Source organism: Quercus lobata, chromosome 2, assembly GCF_001633185.2.
Source record: "Quercus lobata isolate SW786 chromosome 2, ValleyOak3.0 Primary Assembly, whole genome shotgun sequence".
Taxonomy (NCBI): domain Eukaryota; kingdom Viridiplantae; phylum Streptophyta; class Magnoliopsida; order Fagales; family Fagaceae; genus Quercus; species Quercus lobata.
The window spans coordinates 643,969-671,104 of record NC_044905.1 but is presented as its reverse complement, the minus strand read 5'-3'; the positions used below and the strand labels follow the sequence as shown (position 1 = coordinate 671,104).

General features: G+C 34.8%; 3 protein-coding genes across 6 annotated transcripts; 1 reads left to right on the top strand and 2 right to left on the bottom strand.

Annotated features, from left to right (window-relative positions):
• Nucleotides 1-923: 923 nt before the first annotated feature.
• LOC115977901 (leucine-rich repeat extensin-like protein 1) lies at nt 924-2,001 on the bottom strand. Its single transcript, XM_031099932.1, has one exon. It carries the CDS (start codon nt 1,689-1,691, stop codon nt 1,113-1,115), a length of 579 nt encoding a protein of 192 aa, XP_030955792.1. The 5' UTR covers nt 1,692-2,001; the 3' UTR covers nt 924-1,112.
• Nucleotides 2,002-3,343: 1,342 nt separating this feature from the next.
• LOC115974974 (U-box domain-containing protein 52) lies at nt 3,344-8,268 on the bottom strand. 4 transcript variants are annotated; one of them, XM_031095573.1, is made up of 9 exons: nt 7,806-8,268; nt 7,597-7,693; nt 7,178-7,299; nt 6,884-7,081; nt 6,350-6,647; nt 6,083-6,184; nt 5,144-5,572; nt 3,930-4,709; nt 3,344-3,696 (listed from the first exon to the last, which is right to left on the bottom strand). In XM_031095573.1, the coding sequence occupies exons 1-9, from the start codon at nt 7,994-7,996 to the stop codon at nt 3,676-3,678; spliced, it is 2,238 nt and encodes a 745-aa protein (XP_030951433.1). In that variant the 5' UTR covers nt 7,997-8,268; the 3' UTR covers nt 3,344-3,675. The 4 variants fall into 4 exon arrangements, with proteins under 4 accessions (XP_030951433.1, XP_030951434.1, XP_030951435.1 ...); XM_031095574.1 differs by having other exon boundaries at nt 7,597-7,691; nt 7,810-8,268; XM_031095575.1 differs by having other exon boundaries at nt 7,597-7,682; nt 7,810-8,268.
• Nucleotides 8,269-16,600: 8,332 nt separating this feature from the next.
• On the top strand, nt 16,601-26,232 carry LOC115969303 (peptidyl-prolyl cis-trans isomerase CYP57). Its single transcript, XM_031088929.1, has 10 exons — nt 16,601-16,982; nt 17,077-17,255; nt 17,334-17,432; nt 17,759-17,865; nt 17,996-18,137; nt 21,162-21,384; nt 22,769-22,808; nt 24,180-24,375; nt 25,305-25,445; nt 25,725-26,232. The coding sequence occupies exons 1-10, from the start codon at nt 16,763-16,765 to the stop codon at nt 25,863-25,865; spliced, it is 1,488 nt and encodes a 495-aa protein (XP_030944789.1). The 5' UTR covers nt 16,601-16,762; the 3' UTR covers nt 25,866-26,232.
• The last annotated feature ends 904 nt before the right edge of the window (nt 26,233-27,136 follow it).

Genomic DNA, 27,136 nt, shown 5'->3' with positions numbered 1-27,136 from the left:
AATTAATTGGGCCTCACAGCAGGTGTGATCAACCGCAACATTAGCCAAGCTCTAATTGAGAGCAATGCAAAAGTATGCATTGAGGCACTGCTAAAGCCAGACTCTCATGTTCCTTGGTAATTGCCTTGCTGGTATTTTCATTTTAGGCTCTACTCCTGTTTTTGTTGATCTAACTCTTCTTGAGCAGAACCTTTATCTTGATATGCAACTTTTGTAATTCTGGTTTCTGTCGGGTGTAAAAGTTTACTGCTTTCCATAAATAAATATAGAAGTGTAATAATTGATGCATCAGAAATTGGAAAAACCAATGGTGATGAACGACCAAACCGCAATTTTAGCAGCTTTTGATGGTAGTAGTTTGTTTTTGGGTTAATTCCAAAAATCTGCTTATACTTATCTTCTCTGATAAAAAAAGAAAGTCTTATCTTGTGGACCAGCCCCACTAAGAATTTAACTTTCTCTTCAACAAATCATGTTTATAAGGAATCATGTCATCATTGCAATGCATGGGCACCCCAAAGAAAATTGACTAATAGTTGCTACTAGACTAGAGTGACTTCTTTTCTTCTTCCAACCTGTAAAATGACTCACTTTTGGATATCAAATATAACAAAGTCAAGAAACACCAGCTGCACTTGCTTTTTCACCACACAAAGTCAAGAAACACCAGCTGCACTGGCTTTTTCACCACTTATACATGATTACATAGATGTTCAAGTTCAATTCCAGGAAATTGCGGGAAAATTTAATTAATTCTTGATCGAAGAATATATCTTATTTGGTTTTGAGTAAAATCTAAAGAAAAATTCTTGGTATACTCTGATTGCCATCAAAGTTAAGTTCTTGCTCAGGCAATACATCCATCATAAGAACCATAAATTCGTCTCCATGATTGGTTGCTAAACAAAACTGCCATGTATAATATGCATGCTTGTACTTTATTTTCTCACAACAAACACACTATACAAATCAAATAAATACATCTTAAACCATTCAAAAAAAAAAGTTTATCTCTAAATATAACAAAAGGAAGCAAATAAACTTAAGTACAATGGCTCCTTCAAATTTATCAGCTAGATTTTCCCATAGAACAACTTGGGACCTTGCAACACTCACCAAAAATAAAAGACACAATGAAAGAAAAATAGTAACATAAAGTAAAAAGAAGCATCAAGTGGAAGGGAAGAAGCTGCCTTGGAGGCATAAAAGTAGTAGTAAGGATAGGGGTAATCATTGGGTCCTGCCATAGGTGGCATCCTACCTGAAGGAGGCATATTGTTGTAGTACTTGAAGGGAGGTGGAGGAGTTCCCCATGAAGGGTATGAGGAAGACTTTGGCGGTGATGCTGGTGGTGATGATGGCAGTGATGGTGGTGGAGGAGGGTTGGAGTAGTAGGACTTGGGTGGTGAGTGGTGCACTGGAGGTAATGGTGGTGGAAATGACTCTAGCAGAGGAGGTGGTGGTGAACATATGACAGGACATGTGGCACAATCACTGATACATAGTGAACCGGATGAGGGAGCTCCAATTTGATCCTCAGATGTTACATTCGCAAATATTAGCAGCCCCATGATCCATATCCTGCAGAACCAAGAACACCATTTGTTTCTCATAGAAGCCAAGTGGTTGCAGTGACCCATCTGAATTGGAATGGTATAAGGCATTGTGTCTTTGGGACTGAAACTTGTCATACTTAATGTGCTCTGGGACTTTTTTGGGACGGAACCAAATGAGGCCAACTAGTACTAGATAGGTTACTTTAACCTATACATGTGTGTGGATGACTCTTTTAAAAAGTTAAATTTAGAGGCTTCTTCTTTAATGATGAATTGGTGTGTATTTCTGTTAAGGAGGACATTTCCTAATACCCTTTTTGTATTTGGTTTCTCAAGTGTTCTATTTACTATGTCTCTCTCCTCTCTTTCCCTCTCTCTTTTTGGGAGGTAGTAGAAAAAAAGGTGGTATGATACACAAAACATATCTAAAAGATCAAAAGAAACAAGTAAAAGACAATCTGATTTAATATTTCTTAAAGGGCTATATTTTGGACACCCAATATCCTTAAAACATGTAAAAAAGGCTAATATTGGCCTTGACTTCTTAGAATTAATCTTGGAATGCACAAAGAGTGTTCATGTTCAGAATAGGAAAGTCTGAACTGGTGGCCTTTAAATAAGCAGATAATTCTAGTTTGTTTGAATTGAGATGGTTTACAGTACATTTTTTCTCTTTCGGTGGTGACTGGTAATTTACTTATGTGTAAATGGACAAAGCAAGAAAGATTGACCATCTGGGGCCCAACATCATGAAGTCTTCAGCTGATTTTGCGATAATATGTCCCACCTAGAAGACCTCCAATGTATAATTATTGTGATAATAATTCGTCCTATTGCTTATTACTTTATGAACCATTTGAAACTTGAAAGTGATATTAAGATATGGAGCGTATGATGAATAATTGAGGGACCCATAAAACGGTGTGTAATCACGTTTATAGGACACTGTCAAATACAAGTCATGATTACTTTATTATCTCCTTGGAGTTTGAAGCATTTAATATTGTATTCTTTCATTTTCATGGGGAGGGAATCCTAAGCAAAGCTTCTTTGACAATCTAATTCTTTCTTTTTCTTATGCCTTTCTCCAAACATAATCCATCAATGTGTGGATCAATTCTCTTTTCACGGTAGCACACTATGCTTCTTCTTTATTTATACTTTTCTTTGCAAGGGGGACTTCTGTATGTCCTGTTCCATTGCAGGTTCGAGGAAATTCTTATTTGATTTTAGTATTATCCATAAAGTGGACATCCCATATAAGAATCGAGTGGTGCACCACCTTGGATGACTTGAGGATTCTTAGACGATAATCTTGACCACCCCACTATTTTGAATGTTTCCATTGTTAAAGACAATACCTTCTTGGGATAATGTGCAAATAACATTTTCATTTTGTTTAACCTGATAAATTACCACTAATCTGATAAATTTTCGCTTGTTCAAAAAGCTTAAACTGTCAGGGAATTGTGACTTTAATCATTTATTTGAAGAGGCAGCAACCATTTATGTAGTATTAGTCCATGATGGTGTTGAACATCATCTCAAGTACACAACTGCATTATATAGCCATAAAGGAAACCTGATTAGGGTGTGTCAAATTGAAGAGGATATTATGCAGAAGGTAAAACCTCATATCAAAGCAGCACTTGTTTTAATGGATACAAAGTCAGGAAAGAATACAGATCCATGTTAAATAAGGCTATGTATCATTGTGACCGTGCTATTAGCTTACCAACTTTTACTTCATGGATAAAACATCTCAAGAAAAGAACAAAGGCACTTTCCAAGTTTTGAAAATCATTGAATTATTATTAACAAAATCACTATGTATGATGTTGCCAACATAACAGTAACTAATGGAACTTTCCCAATACAGCTTTCAGAAGTGACATTTTCCAAGCACTGAAAGAAGCTTGAATATGTACATTTCTTTTCCCATTTTTTTCTTACAACAAACCTGAGTACTTACTTGTCCAAAATCAGTCCTTTAACATATACAAACCACTTGTTTCTTCCAATGCAAGCAGCTTTATGGCTAGTGGTTCTTTGAATCCAGTGGTCTTCAATTTCACCTGCTGCCATCTTCTTTTGTTTGAAATCAATGTTCAATGCCCCATCACTGGTCTAACATTGGCTCCTAGTAAATTATATTTAGAACAGTGTGAGAAAAAACAAACATATTTCAAAATAATGAATTTTGTGGCCCAACATTGAGGAGGAATGGTGAAATATAATAACAAGTTAAATGATTCAATAACTTTTCCTACAAAAGTTTGTGGTTTTTTATGTTTGAGCTGAAATATCAAAGTTAATGATCTTGTGCTTGAATTTGAAAGTGCATCTAGTGTCTCTTATGACAAAGTCAAAAACCTGATTTGCAGTTGTCCTTGAATGTGAACTTGTTGTGGGATGACGTGGCAAATGGCTGTGATTCTGACTACTATTACTGCTGTATATTTCACAGTTCCTTCCAAGGTCTCTTAACCGGTTGAGCTCTGGCAATATAACAGCTGCAAGATCTGGCCTGTCCTTTTTCCTTAGCTCTGCACACTTTAGTGCCAATTTAGCAAATTCTAGAGCATCATCAACAGGCCAGTCTGTCACTGTGGGGTCAAGCAGCTCTTCAAATGTACCTCTTTCAATGGCCTTTTGAACATGGTGTGCAAGACCCATAGGGGGCTTGGCTGTGATAATTTGGAGTAGCATTATCCCAAATGAGTATATATCTGATTTGGTTGTCAACATGCCTGTTTGTTGATACTCAGGATCTATGTAACAAAAAGTCCCTGCAGCTGAAGTCATGTGATATTGTGTGACACTATTAGCCACAGAAGGTGGGACTAGACGTGCTAGGCCAACATCACTAATTTTGCTCACAAAATTGCGGTCTAAGAGGATGTTGGCTGGTTTTAGGTCCCGGTGCACTAGGGGTTCTGGCTTTGCTTGGTGAAGGAATAGAAGAGCAGTTGCAATCTCAGCGGCTATTTTGAATCTTCTCCTCCAGGAAATTGGAGTGGTGTGACCTCTTCTAAACAGCCTATCTTCTAAGCTGCCATTATTCATGTACTCGTAAATCAAGCATCCATACTCAGGGCAGGCACCAAGGAGGAGGACCATGTTAGGATGTCTAATGCAGCTAAGGACCTCAACCTGCATATGTTGTAGACAATCTACATTAAGAATTGAGATCATGAGAACTATCAAAATGATAGTAGGTACTAGGTATAGTGGTTAAAACTTTTTTAAGTTATCTTGTTTTATTAGTTATGGCACTCAGATTCATCCAGTTATCTTTCATTTTTTGAATGATTTATCATATACAGACTTCATATATGGTGTAGAAGATACCCAAGTTCACAAGGACTGAAGCAAAATATGTATGACACATTGTTAGTTGAGCTGGTACACTGCATAATCACAATAAAAGGAAAAAAAAATACTGATCTGTAACATCTGTTGATTGCTACCTGTGAGCATGTTCTGATGCTCCTTAACAATTGACTTAATTTATGTAATAACATGCTTCATATAAGATTCCTAATCTTTTTTTTTTTTTTCAAAAGAAGAGAGTGTGAATATCATGCCTCTTGTTGGAATTGCTTCCTCCCTTGAGCAGCATCAGGTCTCAAAACTTTGATGGCAACTGGGGTGTGATCAAGTTTGCCTTTATATACAGGTCCATATCCACCTTCACCAATTTTCATTGATTCAGAGAACTTGTCAGTTGCTGCTTCAATCTCATCTATGGTGTATTTTCTATACCGGATATCATTCTGTGCCAATGCAGACAATGCTCGATTTTTCTCTTCTGCCTCTCGCCTGGCCTTTATCTCTGCCAGTTTTCTTCTCTGTGATTCCTTCTCAGCTAGCCTCTGTGCCGCCTCTGTTGCTTCAATGGCAGCTTTGCACTTAGCCTTCTCCATTTCTGCAATAGCAAGAGCTGCTTCTTCAGCATTCTTGGCTTCTTCAAACTTACGAGCCTCCTCCACCTTCCACTGATGAAGTTCTTTAGCCTGACAGCCATTGACAAAATTATTTTAATTGTTTCTAGGCTAGGATTTTTGTGTACTATGCCTATTTCTTTTTCTCCTTTCTAATAAATGGTAATGATTACTGCCTGAGCTATAATCATTTATCAATGAACCTGGGAAACCTATGGTATCTAGTATGCTACAGTGGACTAACAAATTGGATTTTTATTTTTTATTTTTGGTTGGCTGGCTTGTAACTGGAATGTGTCAATATAAGATTGAGATACAGTGGCAAGTGAAGAAAACTAATTTTTAAGGATCATATTGCTAAAAATTTAAATGTAGTGTTTTCTTTTGAAACAAAGTTAATTCGAAGGACAGCTCATTGAAGAGTGCTAGCAAATAAGGCAGGTCATTTGAATTTTTTGTGTGACAATATAAGGTCACATTCTCCAAGAGCCTTGTGCCTCAGAAGCATTGCCCAGTCTCCAACATGGGAAGAACTTGGTTCAAATCCCCTCCCCCACTTGTTGTAAGAAAAATTAAAGTCACCTTCTTTTTGGCTGAGATTGCTTCTCTGCAAGCTGAGCTGTACATGTCCATGGTTTGCTTTAGTTCAAGCTTCAATTTTTTCATCTCAGCTTCTAGCTCTCGCTGTAATAAACCAGCAGCTCATAGTTAGATTACTTGACGATAATGAGACCACTTTAGGAATAGGATATAGAATTATTATTGTGTGGTAACAGACTACAAAGTGTTCAAAATTTTAGACCCTTCTTAATTACTAGCATTCAATATTCAATACCAATCTGCACTTACCGCAGAATATTTGGTGGATTGTTCCTTGGGAGAACTTGCTGCAATGCTGAAATCTAAATTTTGGCCTGAGATATCCACTGATCCGAACATCAGCACCCCTGGAAGATCACTCTCATCCCTGACAGAATCTTGGCCAAATGAAGACCTTGCCCCACGGTTGGCAATCTCGATATTCTCCAATGAGAGATTCTTTGGACTATTCCTGCTTCGCTCGCGTGATGTCCTCGACGCATCACCGCTCTTTTCCAAATGAAATCTCTCATAACCTGGTCCTGCACTTCTCCATCCCCTTACAGATCTGTGTTTTGCCAAGAAACAATATGTAAGAAAATAAATAAAAGAATGGATGTTTACAGGCAAACTTGGAAACTGAATAACAAGACCACCACTATTAGTTTTTTGATGTCTTATGTTAAACTTGTTATATTCATATAGAGTAAAGTTTAAGTACAGTTTCTTAGGTGTTGAACTTAAAGAACTACGATCACATCCACGTGGATTGATGGACTAATATCTAGCATTTTGGGTACATACCTGGTTTCCTCTCCATTTTGTTCAGGTGTTGGTGGAAGTCCTCCTGATGAGGGTTGTTTTGGTGGGGTTGCAGTATTTGCCATAGGCCTTAGTGCTGTCCTAGCTGACAATATTTTCCCTTTTGAAATTACATAAACAGAACAGAAATTTGGTGCAGATTTCATTAAGCTGCCTGGTACATCATAACCTTTGAACTTTCTGTATGAACCCAAACAGATAGCTTAGTTTTAAAACAACGGTTAAATGATTAAATTCACTATTTCTTAACAATTTAAATATTTGTGTGAGAGAGACCTTGCGAGAGCACTCCTCGTTGATGCACCAACAACAATACTGTTGATGAAGTTCTTGTGGATGTAATCCAAAATTGCTTTAGGAGCATCATATTCCTCAAGGACAACCTCTTTCAATTGAACCTGAAGTTCAGAATTTTATATCTGACGTCAGTTTAATTACATGGACCGGCCTCCCAATTTATACTCATATATATACATAGATAGTTTCGAAATGGACCATCTTTAATTTGCATAATGCAACCTTTTTGATCAACCCCAACTAATGACATCTTTCACAAACATACTACTACTGTATATGGCTAAATTGTTGAGAAATTATTCTTACATGAGAGAGGTGCACCGAATAATTTCACATAAATTAGCCTGGCTTGTTTGTGACTTGGATAATCAAATAAATGCAACTACGTACGTACGTACCCCTTTACGAGCACAATAACCGCGGTATGGGATGAAGAGATTGTCGTTTTCAGATTCGGCTGAGTGATTAGCATCATTGGCGCCCTCTGCATAAACTCTCAAAAAACAAAAACCAAAATCAAAATGATACGTTCATATAGACATATACGTGCGATAATATCTGCATGGCAATATATATGCCAAGTAATAATGAAATAAAGAGAGGGTACCTACGATTATTGATGTGGTTGGTTTTGGGCCTAACATGGATTAGGGTGATAAAGGGGTTGCTAATAACCATAAGATGATCAATAGCCCATCTGACAGCATAAGGGCTGTTCTTATCCTTATCAATGGCCACCGCGGTGGACTTGATGGGTGGAGTACTATGACTATCGTTGGCAGAATAGTTTGGAACCATAATTATTAATTTTTGCACAAGTACAAAACTTTTGGAGATATTAATAATATTGTTATGATGACGATGTTGTTGTTGATGTTATAGAAGTGTTGATACAACAATGAATGATTAGAACCACCATCACCAATAGCCACAGCCTCAAAACCAGTGCTGCTATCTAAGAAGAATTAGAAGAAGAAGAAGAAAGAAAGAAAGAGAGAAAGATGCAGCATCTGGTTTGAGGCTTAGGCTTAGTTCCTTGTCGCTATTGCTGTTGTTGTTTTTCTGACTTTGTGAATGATGGTGGTGTAGGTGAGACCAATAGGAAAACGGAAGTTACTAACTAATTCTTTACATGTAACTCTCAGCCATTCGCTTGATTTAGCCAATTTGACCAAATGAACAACTGGCCAATCTTTAATTAAAAACCGACTAGTCAATTCCTTAATTAATTTATGACCATATGTTAGAGATTTAACTTTAATTTTAACTTTTGGAGGAGAGAGAGAGAGAGAAAATGAGACACGCATTGTTCGTTCTCGATATAAATTATCTGTATCACTTTTTGTGTTTCACTTCATGTTTTACCAATCACAATTTGTCATAAATTTGATTTTTTTTTTTAATTTTATAAGAAAATTTAAATAAATACATGGCAAGTTGTGATTTGTGGAATATAAGGTAGAACATAAAAAGTTGTACAAAAGATTTGTATTTGTTGGTTGTACTCTTCTGCATGCACTTGCCTGCCTTTCCTTTTTTTCTTTTTTTCTTTTTTTTTTTAATACACATGGTAGCGTGCCAGCTTTTTGCCCGGTCAAGGTCAAAAATTTAACCACCACGCACCTTTGGTGTGATGGTCACTCTATAGGTATAAATGTTTATGGGGTGTCGAAGGCAAAAGCTGGAGTTCAAGTTACTTGGAAGGAGCTTAACACATATACACTTAGATTAGGATAGAGTATAATTTCTATCTTGTATAAAAAAAATTCAAAAATCTTGTGTCAAAACTAGATTTGAATCATTTGATTATGAAGAACTAAAGAGGCAAAATCAATGATTTTGCCTTTAAAAAAAAATTAATTAGGGGCACTATGAATTTTTCCATTATTAAGTTTTAAATTAAAATGAGTATTTGTGATGGTATCACAAGTAAAATGGATTTTATTTTTAAAAAATTATAATATATATATATATATATATTTGTATTTATAAGAAAGTAGCATCCTAACTTTGAGGATACTATTTCTCAAGACACTAAGACCCAAAAATCAGTAATATAGAACGTATAAACTTACTTTAGTGCTTTGACAATTAACGACTATGCATGCGTTTGCGTGCAAATGAATGTTAGTATTTGTGTGTTTGCGTTTTTGGTTAGGTCTTACGGTACTGTTCATGACCCAACCAAAAACTCAGAAAAAACGCAGATAAGCATCATTGTTCATGACCCACGACACTATTCATCATTCATTAAAAATTATTTTACTATAGTGTTTTCAGTAATAAATTTTCAGTTTTCAGCAAAATAAGCGATATCCAAACAGACCCATGTTAATTTTTTAGCTATTTTGTACTGTAATATTCCAAGCATTTCTTGTAAAAGTAAGTATTTACCTTTCTTTCGATCCAATTTTTACTAATTCATAATCGAAGCAAGATAGAGTTCAATTTGGGGCTTATTTGTATGTAATTTTAGTCGAAAGGAGTATTTTCCAATTTAGTCCACAAATAATTAGGAGTTAGTTTAAGCACTTTGGCTATGAGCAGTCTAAAGGAGGAGTGGTTGGTGAGTTAATAGTGTGATTTACTGTTAATAACCAACGGTTTTCAGTTTTTGCACAAAAATAAAAATTTGCACACTATCAGTAGCCTGCATTTCACACTACCAATCCTCTAAATTCTCCTTTATTTTTTCTCCTTTTTTTCTATTTTTAATTTATAGTTACAACAATGATAACAATTGTGGATTAGATCTTCTAATAATGGAGAGCGCGCTATGCCACTAAGTTACAAGATTCTTAGCCTTTTAATTCTACTTATTTTTAGTCAATCTATTGATTTATTTTATCAATGAGTCTATTAACACAATTTTTTTTTTTTTAAATTTGTTTCACAATCGTTGAAATGATATATTGAAATTGATGTGTAATAAAGGCGGCGTCAGTGATGAGTCTACAAAATTGATGTTGCACTTGCACCCATCAAAACTTGAGTAATGTATTTCGTAATTATATTTTTATTTATTATAGAAACAATCATAAATGTAATATAAAAATAATCAAAAACACCAAAAAAACGTAAACTAAAAAAAATTTAACAATGATTAATTGAACCAATATTAGGATAAAATTTTGTTTTTGATAATCTATTAAGGTAATTTTCTTTGTAGAAATTATAATTTCGACCACCCAAAACATATTATCAAATAAACAATTATTAGCAAAATCTAAGAATTAAATTTATATACATGCATTGTTATAAAATAATAATAATAAAAATAAAATTGCAAAAGTTAAAAATTTGTCACCTATCCGATTATTTTCGTTTGGCTAATCTTTCCTTTTCTTTAAATGAATGGCATTATAGAGTACTTCTAATACAACTATTAAAAGTACTTTGTCCACCACAAAGGATTAGAAAATAAACAAAAATGAGTAAAGTCTCATAGTTTAACATCTAAATTGAGCACTATAAAAAATCATGATATGTAACAGAATAAATACAAAATTATCGAAATCATGCTATGTCATAGAATAATATTATATTTTTATATGTTATATTTAATTCTTTAGAATGCAATAGGATAACATTTAACAATCAAAGAGAATAATAATAAAAAAATTTAAAATAAAAAAAAAACAACAACAACAACAATTTAAAAAACAAAACTAAATCGCATTAACCCAAAATAGAGTTTTAAAGAATATAACAAATTATCAACCTAAAGTAGAGATGCAAGAAAAAAAAAATCCACCAAAAAAATTTAGAGAGAGAGAGAGAGAGAGAACCATTTTTTTTGTGAGGGAAAACTATGCATAAAATAGAATAGATAGTGACAAATTTATAGTAAGAGGGTGTGAATAAGAAGAGACAAAAATAAAGGAAGATGAAGGAAAAGAGGAAAAATGATATTAATGTAGAGGGTAGTGGGGAGATGAAAATGTAAGGAATGCAGAAAGATTGTAGAAGTAGTGGGAAGATGAAATGGTAAGGGAGAGAGAAAGGTTGGAGAAGAGTAAATATTTAAAAAAATAAATGTTAAAACAATTATAGGAAAAAAAAAAAAAAAAAAAAAAAAACCCTAAAGCTTGAAGCCTTCAAGCTTTAGGGTTTTTTTTTTTTTTTTTTTTTTTTTTTTTTTTTTTTTTTAAGCTGAAAAGGCTTTGGGTTGGGCTTGATAGTAGAACTAAATAAATAAGAGGTGGGTTGGATTAATTATATAAATTTATTATAAGGTGATAGTGGAAGTAAATAAATAAATAGTGGGCTGCATTTATAGGGCTGAAAATTGTAAAAAACATTTTAAAATTGTTGGATAAATTTTTTTTTTTTTTAAATGACATGGCAACTGATATGGCGCAACGTGAGAGTATCAACATTAAACACTACGCTTCAGCTTTTAGTAATAAATAGATTTGAGAAGAAGGTTGTCGCATATTATTGAGAAAACTAGACATTACTTGCTTATACCTCTTATATATGCACCGGCACAATAGACATTTTTACCAAATAAGTAATAGATTATTCATATCTCAAAGTAATAGATTATACACATTTATAATATTATTTAGTAGCATAAAAAAAAAATCAAATTGAGTCTCTTTATACTTTCTAAATTTAGATACATGAGTTTTCATGTAAATATAAATTAGACTATGATTGAAGTGACACTTGGAAGCAAAATCGGAGTGCAATTAAAATCTAGTTTGAATTTTTTATTAAGCTTCCAATTTAATATATTATACTACTTGCAAACTCACATGATGCATGAGAAAATGTAATATAATTATTTTATAAAAATATTGTAAAGACTCAATTTGTAACGATCCCAAATTGGTTTTGAGTTCGTACGTTAAGGGCCCAAACAATAAAATTTGTAGAGAGTGGGCTGAAAGGCTAGGCTTTGATCACCAGACAGTGGTTAGTCATGGTGTTCATGGTGGACGCACAGAGGTGAACTAAGTTTGTCCATTGAGCTTCATGTTCTTATTATCCCTTTCACTTTTTGGGTACCATTGTTTCAGCCTCCTTCTTGGCCCGTGAATCCTTACATTATATAGCCCTTCTCAGTTGATCCTGATCGTCCATCTATCGATCAGGCAGGTAACTACTCGAGTGCCTGTCCCATCAGCCGCCTCCCCCCCCCACTTTCTGTTAGTTGCAATAACCGAAGTCACACTATTCAGGAGTCTTTTCCCATCAATGTGGTTAGGACGTTTGTTGGCTCATTCAATGCAGAGGTGACGTCTTCTCCTTGAACCACTCCCACACTGTACCCCCATGCGAGTCCCATTCTACTCGCCTTTTCTTCTGGGAGCGCTTTGGAGGCTGCCTTTGATGACGTGTCATTCTTCCCTTTTAGGCCTTGGGATGCCGAGGACAAAGTCATCCTTGGCTACATCTCTAGGCTATTTGGTCTTTTACTACTTGTCCTCGGCAACTACCCTCTTCGGCGCGGGCCTTGGGCCCTAATGGAAATTGGGCCGAGGCCACAAATTCTCTGGCCCCACAAGTATAATATAAAATTTGTAAATTAAATAGTGCATGTGTTATTTAAAAGAATTTTCCAATTTCAAGTTTCATACTTTCAAGTAATTTTTTAATATTTATAATTTTTATCTTTTTTAGGGCCCATATTTCTAATTTCTAATGCATTTTTTTGTATTTTTTTAAGCCCAAAACTAAATAGTTTGGCTCAAATAGAATAACATTTCATACTTTTCAACCCAAAAATTAAGGAAAAAATAAAATTTTGAGCCTAAAATTGAAAAGAAAACCTACAAAATGAATCAATTGAAGCCCCAATTAGTCCAAAATGACCATATGGAACGAATTGGACCGAAATATACAGAATGGAACAAATTGGACCAAAATAGACCAAAGTGGACCGAATGGAACAAAGGGAATTGATTTGGACCGAAATGGACTAAATGGAACGAATTGGATCAAAATGGACTGAAGTAGACCGAATTGACCAAAGTAAACTGAATTGGACCAAAATGAACGGAATAGACCTAAGTTTACCAAATTGCTACGTTGATGTGGAGCATAACAATAATAAATATTACGCTTTGGCTTTTAGATATTATATAGATATAGATATGATATACAATTTTAAGAATTCCAAACCAAATTCCAAATTATTAAACTTTGACCCAAGTTTGAGCATTAGCCCAATTCAAAGAAAGGTTAAATTTTATGTTTAAAGTTGAATGCAAATCCAAGACATCAATCCACCCATGCTGCCACAAAAGTATGGAAACTGTCATTCATGTTTTTTTTTTTTTTTTTTTTTGGGTAGAAAACAGATAGAATTAAGAACTAAGCAACATCAACAGAAGTTTAAGGGCAAAGCCTCTCATAGTACACACCCAACTTATCATAATAAAGCAACATAACAATGTCCACAATTAGACTATCAAAAACAATAAAATCTTGATCCAGCTCCGATCCTCTCCTTGTAAGGGCATCCACACACTTACTTGCTTCACGGAAACAGTGGTTCATCCTCCCCTGAGGAATCTGGCTGATAAGAGTCTTGCAATCCAAAATAAGAGCTGCATGGTGTAAGTTACAGTTATAGGTATCTGAAACCCACCCAAGGACAACTTTAGCATCAATCTCAATCTCAACAGCTGATAGATTTAACTCTCTACAAATAGTTAACCCATCTTTGAGAGCCCACAACTCAGCATCCACACTGATAGCTATCCCAATATTACGGATGAAACCTATAACCCAGTTGTCATTCTGGTCTCGAATGAGCCCACCTCCATCTGTCCTCCCAGGGTTGCCAAGCGAAGACCTATCTGTTGTCATTCATGTTTTTTTGGTAATGCCCATATGCAACTATTGTATGGATAATGGATGAACTCAAAAATGGCCCTTAAATGTTTCTCTCCTTTTACCGCCATAATGCCCTTACCTAGATAAGGATACTCCTCCACCTTAATTTCTATGCATATAGATATTGACAAATCAGATAAATGAATGCTCACACTCTTTGCAACTGAGATCAGCCTCTCTTACTCCTCGCATGCAACTTCCTAAAACACACTTAGATGAGATCCCTTCCATTCCAAACTTTATCTTAAGGTTTTTAAAAATAAACTTTGATGATGTTGATGTAACAATCTTTGCACCTTCTTCGGCTTTGCAATATTCCAAAATATATGTTTGGACTACCTCACATGTCTCCAGTTTCCCTACTTGGGTTGAAGCGAATGTTGCTTAATTTCTTGGCTGTCTCAATTGTTGTTCACCTTAACTTACTCCTATGTTCTATTCAAAGCCAAAGGTGATGCCAAAGTTGTTTTTGGGTCCTTTTTTGTAAGACATGGGTACCCATCCAATGTCCTTTATTTCATCCTTGGGTTTTGTTAGAGGAGCCTAATTGGTCGGTTGCCCCTACTCCTCTCTATTATCCACTACCAAAAACAAAATAAATTAGGTTATCCACTACCAAAAACAAAAGAAATTAGGTCATAGATCTTGATTTTATCAATTTAAGTCGAAAACTTATAAAATCTAGTTAAACAACTGATACACTGGACATAAGTCATGTTCTATAAAATCATTTCAATAAAGAGTTTGCGTTCATCTTTATTATTTAGCACATTAATGGAATAGAGAAAAGTAAAAAACAATTTATGGAACTCTTTATTTTACCCATAACTTGTTCATAAATCAATTTGACAACCATTTAACAAAGATCATAAAAAGAGAAATTTTTGCTTAGAGTGAGAAAACAAAAACAAATATTATATAGTAGAAAATTGAATCTAAGTATGAAATGCAAATTTTATTAATATATACATACATATATATATATATATGTGTGTGTGTGTGTGTGTGTGTGTGTGTGTGTTTGTGTATTGCTTGGGGTTTATGGCAAAGAAGGAATAGGCTTAGCTAGAAACAATCAGATTAGCCTCTCCACAAGATTAGTAGACAAGCAAAGGATTTAGTGATGAAGTTTTTTGACATTCATAAGAAAGGTCCTTTTATAGACCAAATAACAGGCCTAGTCTATTAGGCTCCTCCACCATAGGGTTTTTACATAACAAAGTTTCTCTCCAAACTAGTTTGGAAAGAAACTCTAGAATTTTTTTTCCCATTTAACACCATTTTTGGAACAATTTTGTTAGTTAGCAGGTTTCCGAAACTATTTAAGAAACTAACATCTCAAGTCTAACAGACTCGAGTTCAGAGTAAAAATCGAGCCTTAAACACTTGAGTTCCAAGTCGAGGTGGATAAAATTATCCACGTGGAACTCGAGTTTCCATAGAACTATAACAATGGAGTGAAGAAGCGTACTGGGTGAAGAAGAAGGAGTGAAGAAGAAGAAGAAAGATCAAGATCCGACCAAAGAAGAAGAATCTGAACAAAGAAGAAGAAGAAGAACCAAACCTATTTCTTAGAAACCCAACCACACCCCCCCCCCCCCAAAAAAAAAAAAAAAAAAAAAAACCCATTCTCCATACATAAATCAAAGACAACCCCATGGTAGTTTCGATCTCGGCTTGGGATTGGTTTTGTTGTTTTTTTGGGTTTGTTGTCACAAAAGCCCTAAATTTTCTCAATAGAACTAAATCAAAAATTGACATTCTCTAACAAAATGAACAAACTTCACAATCTGTTGGCACCACGAACGTTGAGACAAAGCATGTGTTGCTGGGTTTTGATGCCTCTCCATTGATCTTCCTCTCCGTTGAGCTTAAATGTCTAAAGATGTTTATTTCTCAATCAAGGAGTGAAGAAGAAGCGTACATGTTGCAGAGTTTTTCTTTACTCTTCCTCTCCGTATCCTTCATTGCTGTGTTTGTTGTCCTTATGGAACTCGAGTCTTAAAGACTCGAGTTCCACGTGGATAATCTTTCCACCTCAATGTTGCCAACACATAAAATTCGAGTCTCTAAGACTCAAGTTGCTACAGTGAATTCAAGTCTAAACAAACTCAAAATGCTAATTTCCTAAATAGTTTGGAAACATTGCTAACTAGTAAAATTGTTAGCAAAATGATATTATTTTGCAAAAAATTTCCAGAAACTCTCCAAATTTCTCATTTATCTCTTTTTTGGGTGTGAATTTTGAAAATTTAACCGTTGAATTTCATATCCTTTATATTCTTAACATGCATATCAAATTTCATTCAAATCGAATATTATTTACTATTTGACCAATAAACTTATTTTTTATACATAATTTTAGATTATAAAAACTTGAAATTTTAATATTTGTTTGAAAGTTATTAACGTCTCAATTCTAATTGAAGTTAATGAGAGAATTGAATCGATCAAAATTAAAAGTTAGTGTATCCAATTAAATGACTTAATTGAACTTTAGGCAAAATTAAAGTGTAATTTGCAATTTAGGAACCAAAAATAAAGAAGAAGCAAGACGGCCAATAATATATATGAAAAAACAAATGAAGGATAAAAAAGGTCATCCATTGTTGAAATTGAAAGTGTATTTGTTGTGAGAAGTGCAGTGCAGTGCAGTGAGCAAAGAAAGAAAGGGAGAATTGAATTGAATAAAAAGCGAGCGAAGTGGGAAATAAATAAATGTCGACGATTTACGTGTTAGAGCCACCGACGAAGGGGAAGGTGGTGTTGAATACCACCCACGGCCCTCTCGACATAGAGCTCTGGCCTAAAGAGGCTCCAAAAGCTGTTCGTAACTTCGTCCAGCTCTGCCTCGAAGGCTACTACAACCACACCATCTTCCACCGCATCATCAAGGCCTTTCTCGTCCAGGCCGGCGATCCCACTGGCACCGGCACCGGTACTCTCTCTCTCTCTCTATATATATTTTCAAATTTTAGGGTTTCTTATTCACAATCAAGATTTTTTAGAGATGATTTGGTTTAATTTCTCAGGTGGTGAAAGTATATACGGCGGTCCTTTTGGTGATGAGTTTCATTCGCGGTTGAGATTCAAGCACAGAGGATTGGTTGCGTGTGCCAATGCTGGCTCGCCTAATTCTAATGGCAGTCAGTTCTTTATCTCCTTGGACCGCTGTGATTGGCTTGACAAGAAGAATACTATTTTTGGCAAGGTATATTTCTCTTCTCTTCTCTTCTCTTTTTTGAATTTTATATTTTAGCAAAATTTGAATTGAACTTGTTTGTTTCAGGTCACCGGGGATTCGATATATAATCTGACTAGATTATCTGAAATTGAAACTGATAAGGATGACAGGCCCTTGGATCCACCCAAGATTTTATCCGTTGAGGTCAGTAGAATCAAACAAACATACATACATACTGTTAATGGAATAATTCTAGAGACACCAACTAGTTTCACTACTTGCCATTGCTTTAACATCACTTTCACATTCAAGAGCAATGCTAGGGGCTTTTACAACATTTTTCACATCATGCTAAGTTCGCAAGTTGTGATTGGAGTAACGCCACTTTCGAACACTTCTTTTATTATACACCAATCACAACAGGCCATGTCCGCAATTGTGAAAAATGTTGCCCCCTTGACTTCTTTGATAAAATTATTATTTGGGAAGGAAGTGATCAGCTGGTGTTTTCCTTAAATTCATTGTTTTAGGTGTTATGGAACCCTTTTGATGACATTGTTCCAAGAGCATTGTCAAAGCCTTTGGTTGAATCCGCAGCTGATTCTGACAAGAAAGATACCAAGAAGAAAGCTGTGAAGTGAGTTCTTTCTCCTACCTCGTGTAATAGTATTTTCTGTGGATGTAACAGTAATACCAACATGTATGTTGTGAATTGGTTATTATGTTTATTGCCTAAGCTATGCATGCTTTATATTTATGTAACGCAGAAAGCTCAACTTGCTTTCATTTGGAGAAGAAGCTGAAGAAGAGGAGAAAGAATTGGCAGCAGTAAAGCGAAAGATCAAAAGCAGTCATGATGTATTGGATGATCCTCGTCTTTTAAAGGAAGATGTTCCAAGAAGTGAATTGGTAACAATCTACCATCTGTTTTAATTCCTATATGTTGTTTTATTCAACTCAACTAAGTCATAATCTCAGTTAAATTGGGTTCGGCTATACTTATGCCATATTATGATGATATGATCATATAAAATGTGGTGCAACACATGGCCATTTGATGGGGGCTGGATTCAATCTGAGCTTACCTTAATGCAAGCTTGGTTCAATCTAACTAACTTGCTCTGGAGTTCTCATTAATTAGTTCCAGTTATTTGGGGCCTATTTGGTAGAGGAGTTTGAGTAATGTTATTTGTAGTTTTTTGAAATACGTGTGGGTGAAAAAGTGTGTAGAAATGCGTGTAATGTTGTTTAAAAACTGAAAACATGTGTTTAAGATGCTCTACCAAGTGGGGCCTTGAAATTTTCATCTCATCTCTCTCTCTCTCTCTCTCTCTAAAGCCATCATGTATCCATTCAAATTGATTGCATTGATGCCTGCTTTGGCTTATTTTATATGGATATATTGAATCCTGTATCTCTACTTTTGCTTTATATACCTTTTTTTTGTTTTTGATAGGTAAGAATAATTTTATTGAGAAGAGACTACTTCATAAAAATAAAATAAAACATGAAGTAGCCTAAATATTTACATATGAGTTGACTTTATGAAATTTTGAACCAAAGTACTATCTGTGAGACCCAAAGCAAAAGACCTCTCATAAAGAGAACTAATGAAAGATGCTAGTAATTGAGTTGCCGTGCACTCCACATGTTCAATAGTGTGTTGATTTTTTTCCTACCAAATAAGCATAGCACACATAAGGGTACAAGCTTTCAAATAGCTGACAAACGATTAGAGTCCCCAATCTGCCATCCACATAATAAATCATGAACCTTCTCCGGTAATACCCACTAAATCCCAAACATCCAAAAAACATAACAACATAAGCCACATTGCAATGTGTCAAAAGGTGGTCCATAGTCTCCCCATTGCATCGACAAATGCAACACCAACTCACCATTGTGTAACCCCTCTTCACAAGATTATCACAAGTAAGAATTTTCCCCAAAGCCGCTGTCCACACAAAAAAAGGAAACTCTACAAGGAGCCTTAACCCTCCATAAGGCTTTCCAAGGAAAAGACATAGAAGATGAACCCCATAAGGTCTCATAAAAAGATCTCACATAAATTCCCCATTGCTCCTTAGTTTCCTTCTCATCCGATCTTCCCCTTCCCTAGTGGGAATATAAGATTCTAGTAAACGGAGGAATGAGCCACCCTATCAATCTCCCAATCATTAAAATTTCTCATGAATCCCACACCCCAACTCCTCTGCCCCCCCACCACCTGCTATATCTCCAACAAAGATTCCAAAGAAGCACCCTTATCCAATGCAGTTTCAAATAGCATTGGAAATCTCATTGATCCCTACACCAACAGTTGTGCAAGATTCAGGTTCGACCACCAGAGTGATAGAGCCCACCACAAACCGAATGTACTGTAAAAATCAGTCTCACTGCATTCTGATACTTTTCCATAACCCACAACCATGAGAACCTCAAACAGGTTTTGAATACCACCCACCCCACTCCTCCCCATACTTCACAATAATCATGTCTCCATAATCGATCCCCCTCCAACTGAAACCGGCATAACCACTTACCTTACAAAGATTGATTGAAAGTAGTAAGTTTCTGAATCCCCAACACTCCACCAGCCAAGGGAGAGCACACCTTATCCCATCCAACCAAACAATGTTTGAACTCCTCTCCTAAACCACCTCGTAGAAAATTCCTCTGTATCCTCCCTATTCTATTCGCCACACAAGTAGGAATGGTGAACAAAGATAGATCACAAGTGCACAAGCTCAAAAGAGTGCTCTTCAAAAGTGTTAATCTAACTCCTTTTGATAATTATAATCTCTTCCAACCTGCTAGACACCCCAAAATAGGATTCCAAATTGCCATTGATTTGAATGAAGCCCCCAGTGGCATACCAAGGTAAGTCATGTGTAAAGAATCAACCCTGCAATATAAAATATCAGCCAATTGATTCACATTCTCCACCTCACATACCGGCACAATCTCAATTTTCCCCAAATTAACTCTTAACCTAGTCACTGCCTCAAAACAAGTCAGTAGCATTTGAATATATAGAATCTGTTCAGTTTTAGCATCACAAAAGAGTATAGTATCATCCGCAAAAAGTAAATGGGAATATATATATATATATATATTTTGGGATAAGTAATAAAGATTTATTGATATAAAAAAAAGAGATACCCAAGTACACAGGGTGACACCCAAGTAAATGGGAAATGAATAATCCACCACCTTCAGCATTCCCTAACTCAAAGCCTATAATAAGCCCTTCCTCCTCGGCATTCTACTGAGAACCTCCATGACTAAAGTAAATGGCAAAGGAGATAATGGATTGCCTTGAGGCAATCCCCTAGAAGTGCCCGAAAAAAAAAAAACCACAAGGAGAACCATTAACTAAAAAAGAAAATTGTACTGTGGTAATTCAAATACGAATCCATCCTCTCCATTTTTCTCCAAACCCCATCCTCTCCAATAAATGCAGAAAACTCCCAATTAACGTGATCATAAGCTTTTTTATATATCCAGCTTACAAATTATACTAGGGATGTGACTTTTTATCTTGCTATCAACACACTCATTAGCAATCAACACTGAATCCAAAATCTACCTCTCACCAACAAATGCATTTTGAGGTGTAGAGATAGGTTTATCCAAGATCCTTTTCAAACTATTGACCAACACCTTTGCTAAAATTTTATAGACACTTCCAATCAAGCTAATAGGTCTAAAGTCCCTTATATTGATAGGATTAGTCTTTTTAGGGATTAACACTATAAAAGGAGCATTAAGAGATCTTTCAAACTTACAGTACTTATGGAATTCCTCAAAAAACAGCAAAAACATCAGCTGCAACCACTTGCCAGCATTAGTTATATGCATGACATGTTTTTACCATACAACAAGCAATTGACGATCAACATGGCATATCTCTAAAGCACTTTTCAAATGCAGGACTCATCTGATGTAAAGAAAACAAGGGATATGCAGTTATCTGTAAGAGAAGCTCTAAGCTCAAAGAAAGAAGAGTCACAGAAAGATTCAAAAGCTGGATTTTATAATCTTCTTGATTATAGTGATGATGATGAGGCCAACTTTGATGCACGAATGCGTCAGCAAATACTCAGAAGACGAAAGGAGTTGGACGATAACCCCGCCAAGCGAAAATTGCACGATGGTACCCTAATCATCTTAGCATAATTCAGTTAGTAAATTCTCAAACCTGTGGATGTTTAATATAGAAGCCTTTCTTTCTTTCTTTTTTCAACATAGAAGTTTATAGGACAGTAATCCTTGAATTTGTGGTGCCATTATCATAGGCATCAATCCACATACCCTTTTAAAAAGATATTAAAGAATGTCTGTGCAATGGTGAAACTGAGATAATAGCAGGGAAAACCTTCCACCAGAAAGCTAACTTAATGCCTAGCAATATATGTATAAAACAAAAATAGGAAAATGGCTAAGTTACTTGTTGCATTGTTATTAAAACCAAATGTCTCTCTATTTTCAAAAGTACTATCTGTTTTTGATAATTTTTTATTTTTTTGATAATGAAACAAGATTGGAATACTGCTGTTGTTGCAAAATAACACAGACATGCAAACTCAGTAAAATACATTGGCATGGCATGGTGGCATGCTCTTTTATACTAGTAGATAAAATTATTACTGATTACTGCCAGTAATTTATTGTCTGAAGTGTTTTTTTAGGCTCCTGCCACTGACATTTATAAATTGAAGATCTATGTTGACAAATGTTTTTTTTTTTTTTTTTTTGCTCCTCATTTTTGTTCTTGATAAGTGATAAATTTGTTGAAAAGGATAAAGGAGAGCCCCAAGTACATAGTAGATGTAGAAAAGGTCCAACACGAGATTGCAGTCTAAAGTTTAAATGATCAAGGAAATTGGAAAAAACAATAATAAAAGAAGAAGAGAATATCTTAATTCATGGTCTGTTATCTCTTCACTAACTTTGCATATTGCAGGTTAAAGCCATTTACAAAATAAAATACACAGTTAAAAAATTGATTATGGGAGTTTCTAACAACTAATATTGAGTAGCAACCTATTCTTAGTAAAAGGGGGTTTATTTGTCAGCATCAAAACCATGAAAATAGTGTATTGTTATCTTCTTAGTTAAATTAAATAGCTTTGAAATCTATTGCCTTTGTTGTTTACATCCTTCTTTCTTTTTGAAATTATTTTGTTCATTTTAAATGCTTTAATTATCGTATGGAGAGAGCATAATAGTTGGACATTTGAGGATTTGGAGCAGACAGGGGACCAGTACTGTTTGTAGGGACTTTGTTTGCCTAGTCTCATGCTTGGGGATTCACTTCTAGGGATTCCATTCTGTCGTTTTTAGATTCTGTTTCCTGTTGTATTGTAAATAATTCTTTTTGATTTTGTTTCTTTTTTTTGTGCATATGTTTTTTTGGCTGTTTCATTCTTATTGTATGATGTAGTTCTTTTTTGTTAATATAATTTTTCTTGCATATAAAAAAAAAAAAAAATTATTGATGCAAGTTTAATTTTTTATTTTTTAATTGGCATATGCAGGGAATTCTAGCCCAAAGAACCAAGAAATATCTATGTCAAGGTAAAATATTTGTGTGTGTGTGTATATATATGTAAATGTGTGCGTTGGGGTGGTCGTTGCAATATAAACTTGGTATAACTCTTTGACAATATTACACCACTTGGTAACTTTTCATTTGATCAATATGTTGCCAAACTCACTGATGGATAATAAATGAGGTCATATTGATGTGGAATTGTGTGACGTGTGTTGAGGACACATAATCCACTGGTGGGAATTTGGAATTTGGGAGGTTCAATGCACACTATATTTGAACTCGCTTCCCTTTTGAATAAAATTATTTTACTTATCAAAAAATTATAAAGAGTAACGTAGTGTGGTAATTAATTTTTAACTAGTAATGGGGGACTGAGGGTCTGTTTGGGATTTACTTATTTTGCTGAAAATATTGTAGATAAAGGTAAAAGTTAGCTAACATAGTACCATGAGATCTATGAATGGTAAGGTACAGTGGGACTCATGAATAGTAGCAAAAATAAGCTAAATAGTAAAATAAATTGGCAACATTAATCATGCCAAACATACACTGAGTAATGAAAAAGTCTGTGGGAGTGAGAATATGTAATATGGTGCAGTAATTATTCTTTAACTTGTGATAGAGGTTGAAGATAGTTTGCCCTCTGATTGATCATCGAGGTTCCATTGCCAAGGTGGATTGTTGGAGTAGGCATCAACTCCCTTTTTTTCAGCAACAAAACTCACACGTCTTTCAGCATTATAATTATTAGACAAGGCTTATACCATTTGTTGTTGTTGTTCATACCATTTGTTCACACCTTTATGTCTTCTTTTCTTTGCATAACACAACATGCGTAGGAGTAAGCTGCTCCAATTCTTTTCAACAAGATTCACTCTCTTAGTCTCTTTCATCATTATAATCCCTAGACAAGGCCTATCCCATTTATTCACTCCTTTATATCTTCTTTTCTTTGCATGGCACATGGTGCTGACATAGGGGCTTGTGGATACTATGCTGCAAGTACAACATTGAACATTTATATATGATGCTTGCTTGCATTCTATGCATGCAGGTAATCTGCAAGGCTGACTATTGTCTTCCTAATCTCGATTAACAAAAGAAAACTGCATTAATACACATGTCAAATGAATCATTGGAAGACAAAAAAATTCTCCTCTTGGTCCTTATACTAGATTTTCTATGACTCTGTGGTCAAGATAAGAGTTAGTTATGTATTTATTTTAAATGGTAAGTTATACACACACCCATTGGATTTGAACCCACAATATTACCCTCACCGAAACTTGTGAGAGGAGGAAGTTCTAATTGAGCCAAGGCTCATTGGCAGTCAAGAAAGAAGCTTTGAGAACTTGTTAATATGAAAAATAATGTTGTTGTACTCTTCTCACCAGGTCTAAAGCTGAAAGCATTGATGATGAGCAACCGAGGGTAGAAAAGTTGTCTCTGAAGAAAAGGGGACTCGGATCAGAAGCCAGAGCTGAACGAATGGCTAATGCAGATGTAGACTTACAGCTGTTGGGTGAAGGTGAACGAGGAAGACAGTTACAAAAACAAAAAAAGCGCAGACTTCAAGGACGTGAAGAAGATGTAAGTTACGAGTTATGGTTCTTATTTGTTTCATCTTTCTTATCTTAGCTTGTTTCCTATGTTCTTGCCTATTGAGAAAGGGCTGAACAAGAAGTGATCCGTCTTTTGGACCATCAAAATATGTAAGTGATAGCAAATACTAACCTGCAAATGATTAATAATAGAGACAAAACCAGAAATCAGACACTGACAGTATTGGTTAATCTTGGCATCACGTGTGTGATTAATGTTTTTTTTTTTGGGTTAAGTTTGCATGTGAGGAATTCTTTTTGATAAGTACATGTGAGGAATTCTTTAGAGAATGAGGCTGGATATTTCAAGGAAAACCATGGAATGATTGGGAGCTCACTAAGATGTCATTGACATCTAGACTTATACCCATTGTGTTTCTCATTTGCATAGAGATCATATTGTTTTATTTCTGGGGCATGTCCTCTAAGGAAGACTTGCCATCAATTTATGAAATTGGTTATTGTTTCAAATTTGAATGACCCTTATGTTTTCACTCCCAAGTCTTTGGAAAGTAGAAAATGGAATTAAACTTATCATATTTTGGCACTCTGGATTTCTGAGGTCATTGAGGAAGGAAAAGAAATCTGAGGCTTGTAGAATGCTCCGTAACATAAATAATTTTTAGGTTCCAAATTTCTTCCCTTGTCCTCTTGGGAATCGTATGGACTGTGTTTGCTGTTTACCATAGTTTTTAACAACCTAATATAGCAGTTTGGAAAAAAGGTTACTGGGGAAAGATGGAGGGGTGGGTCAGAAAAATCTCAATTTATATGGAACTTGGAAGTGTTCTCTCCATTTATAGGTGTCATTGAATTTTAATTTGTGTCAATCTTTACGTGCCTACTTTTCCTATGTATGTAGTTATATAAATTAATTAATATACTTTTTATATTGACTTCTTGTTTTGTTACTTTTAGGTTCTAGCAAAACTAGAGAACTTTAAGGCAGCCTTCTCTGGAAAACCCTTGGCCTCGAGTAGTGAATCTGGAGGTGGCAATCGTGAGGATTTATCTGACTGGAAATCAATTAAGTTAGAGTTTGCTCCAGAGTCTGGCAAGGTAAGCTTCATATTTCACATTGTGTATTCATTTCAGAAACTATATAAACCTGCAAATGGTAGTTATGATTGAAATTGGATCACTTTATCAAATTTGAAAGTGATGACTATTTTAGTTCTTAAGTAGACCCTTCTCCAATTTCAAAGATGTTTTGCACTGTTTTTTTGTTGATAAGTAGATGTTTGGCACAATTTGATTTATGTTCTTTGAATCGTCGTTGGCTAACTAATCCCTTTAGTTATTATCTTGCTTAACTTTTAGGTTGGCTGTTTTATGCAGGATCACATGTCCCGCAATGATGACCCAAATGACTATGTCGTGCACGACCCTCTTCTGGAGAAGGGGAAAGAGAAGTTCAACCGTATGCAAGCCAAGCAAAAGCGACGTGAACGGGAATGGGCTGGGAGACCTCTTACTTGACTAATCTTTGCTAACAAGTCAGGCTCGCAAAAATTGAAGAGTGAATGGAATTGACGAGTTGGGTCATGTTTCAATTTGATTTGACTTTGCTATGTAGTTTGACCGCTACATCTTTGCTAAGAATCATGCAGGAAAAATTACTAGCTTGAGGTGCAAAATGCAAAATGATGCCTGGCATAAAAAAAGCAGCAATCTTGCGCTTCCTCTCTCGTCTTCTTTGGTTTTGCTCACTTTTTTTTAGTTGATGTGGATCAAAAATGTACATATTTATCCTGAACGTGTTAATGTAGCAGTGGTTTAATTGGTGTCAACTTCATGCAATCTGGGAAAAAATTATATCTTCAATTCTTTTTTTTTCCAAGATAAATTAACTGTGATCATAATTTTAGAGGGCCTGGACCAAGCAATTATGTTCAACTAGTTATAAACCCACGATGCGTGATAAAATGTAATATAGTTACTTTATAAGATATAAAATTTGTTGGTTAAAATAATTTTTTTTATTTTTATAAGTTTTATGTAATGAAACATATAATATATTTTACATTCAAAAAAAAAAAAATATATATATATATATATATATTAAATATGTAACTTAATAAAAATATTTAAATTTTGTAATTATAATATTGTTTTATATAACATAGAAAATGTTGTTCAAAGGACTTTTTTTTTTTTTTTTAATGTCTTAATTGGTTGATGAATTTGAATATATCCTAGAACATATGTAACATGTTACATTAAATTTTAAATATTATATAAGTTTAAAATTGTAACATTTTTTTTTTCTTTCCAAATATAAGTATAATGGCTATATCATTAAACTCGAATTTTAAGATAATCTTGTGAATCCTTATCATTTTTATTACTTTTTTAGGAAACAAATCTCTAATTTTTGTTGGAGCTAAGTGGATTGGAATGGGCAAAATAGGACCAAGTAGATCGAAATAAACTTAGTATCTGTTTGGTAAAGATTATTTTTGCCAACTTATTTTACTATTCAACTTATTTTTTCTACTATTCATGGGTTTCACTGTACTTTTTGATACTATTTATGGGTTTCGTTGTACTATTTCAGCTAACTTTTACCTTTATTTATAGTACTTTCCAAAAAAAAAAAAAAAATTGTTTTAGAAAAATAAGCAAATCCCAAACGGACTCTTAATGGACCAAAATGCTATATCATGAGACTTAGCTTAATAGGAGCATAATAACAATAAATACTGCTCTTCAACTTCTAAATATTATATAGTATACCAACCCTAATTTTT

Coding starts and splice junctions, on each gene's coding strand:
- LOC115969303 (XM_031088929.1), top strand. CDS start 16,763: ATGTCGACGATTTACGTGTTAGAGCCACCGACGAAGGGGAAGGTGGTG. Junction 17,866..17,995: donor ACCAAGAAGAAAGCTGTGAA/GTGAGTTCTTTC, acceptor TATGTAACGCAG/AAAGCTCAACTTGCTTTCAT. Junction 22,809..24,179: donor CAAGAAATATCTATGTCAAG/GTAAAATATTTG, acceptor TCTTCTCACCAG/GTCTAAAGCTGAAAGCATTG.
- LOC115977901 (XM_031099932.1), bottom strand. CDS start 1,691: ATGACAAGTTTCAGTCCCAAAGACACAATGCCTTATACCATTCCAATT.
- LOC115974974 (XM_031095573.1), bottom strand. CDS start 7,996: ATGGTTCCAAACTATTCTGCCAACGATAGTCATAGTACTCCACCCATC. Junction 7,694..7,805: donor AACCACATCAATAATCGTAG/GTACCCTCTCTT, acceptor TTGTTTTTTGAG/AGTTTATGCAGAGGGCGCCA. Junction 5,573..6,082: donor CAATCTCAGCCAAAAAGAAG/GTGACTTTAATT, acceptor AATGGCTGTCAG/GCTAAAGAACTTCATCAGTG.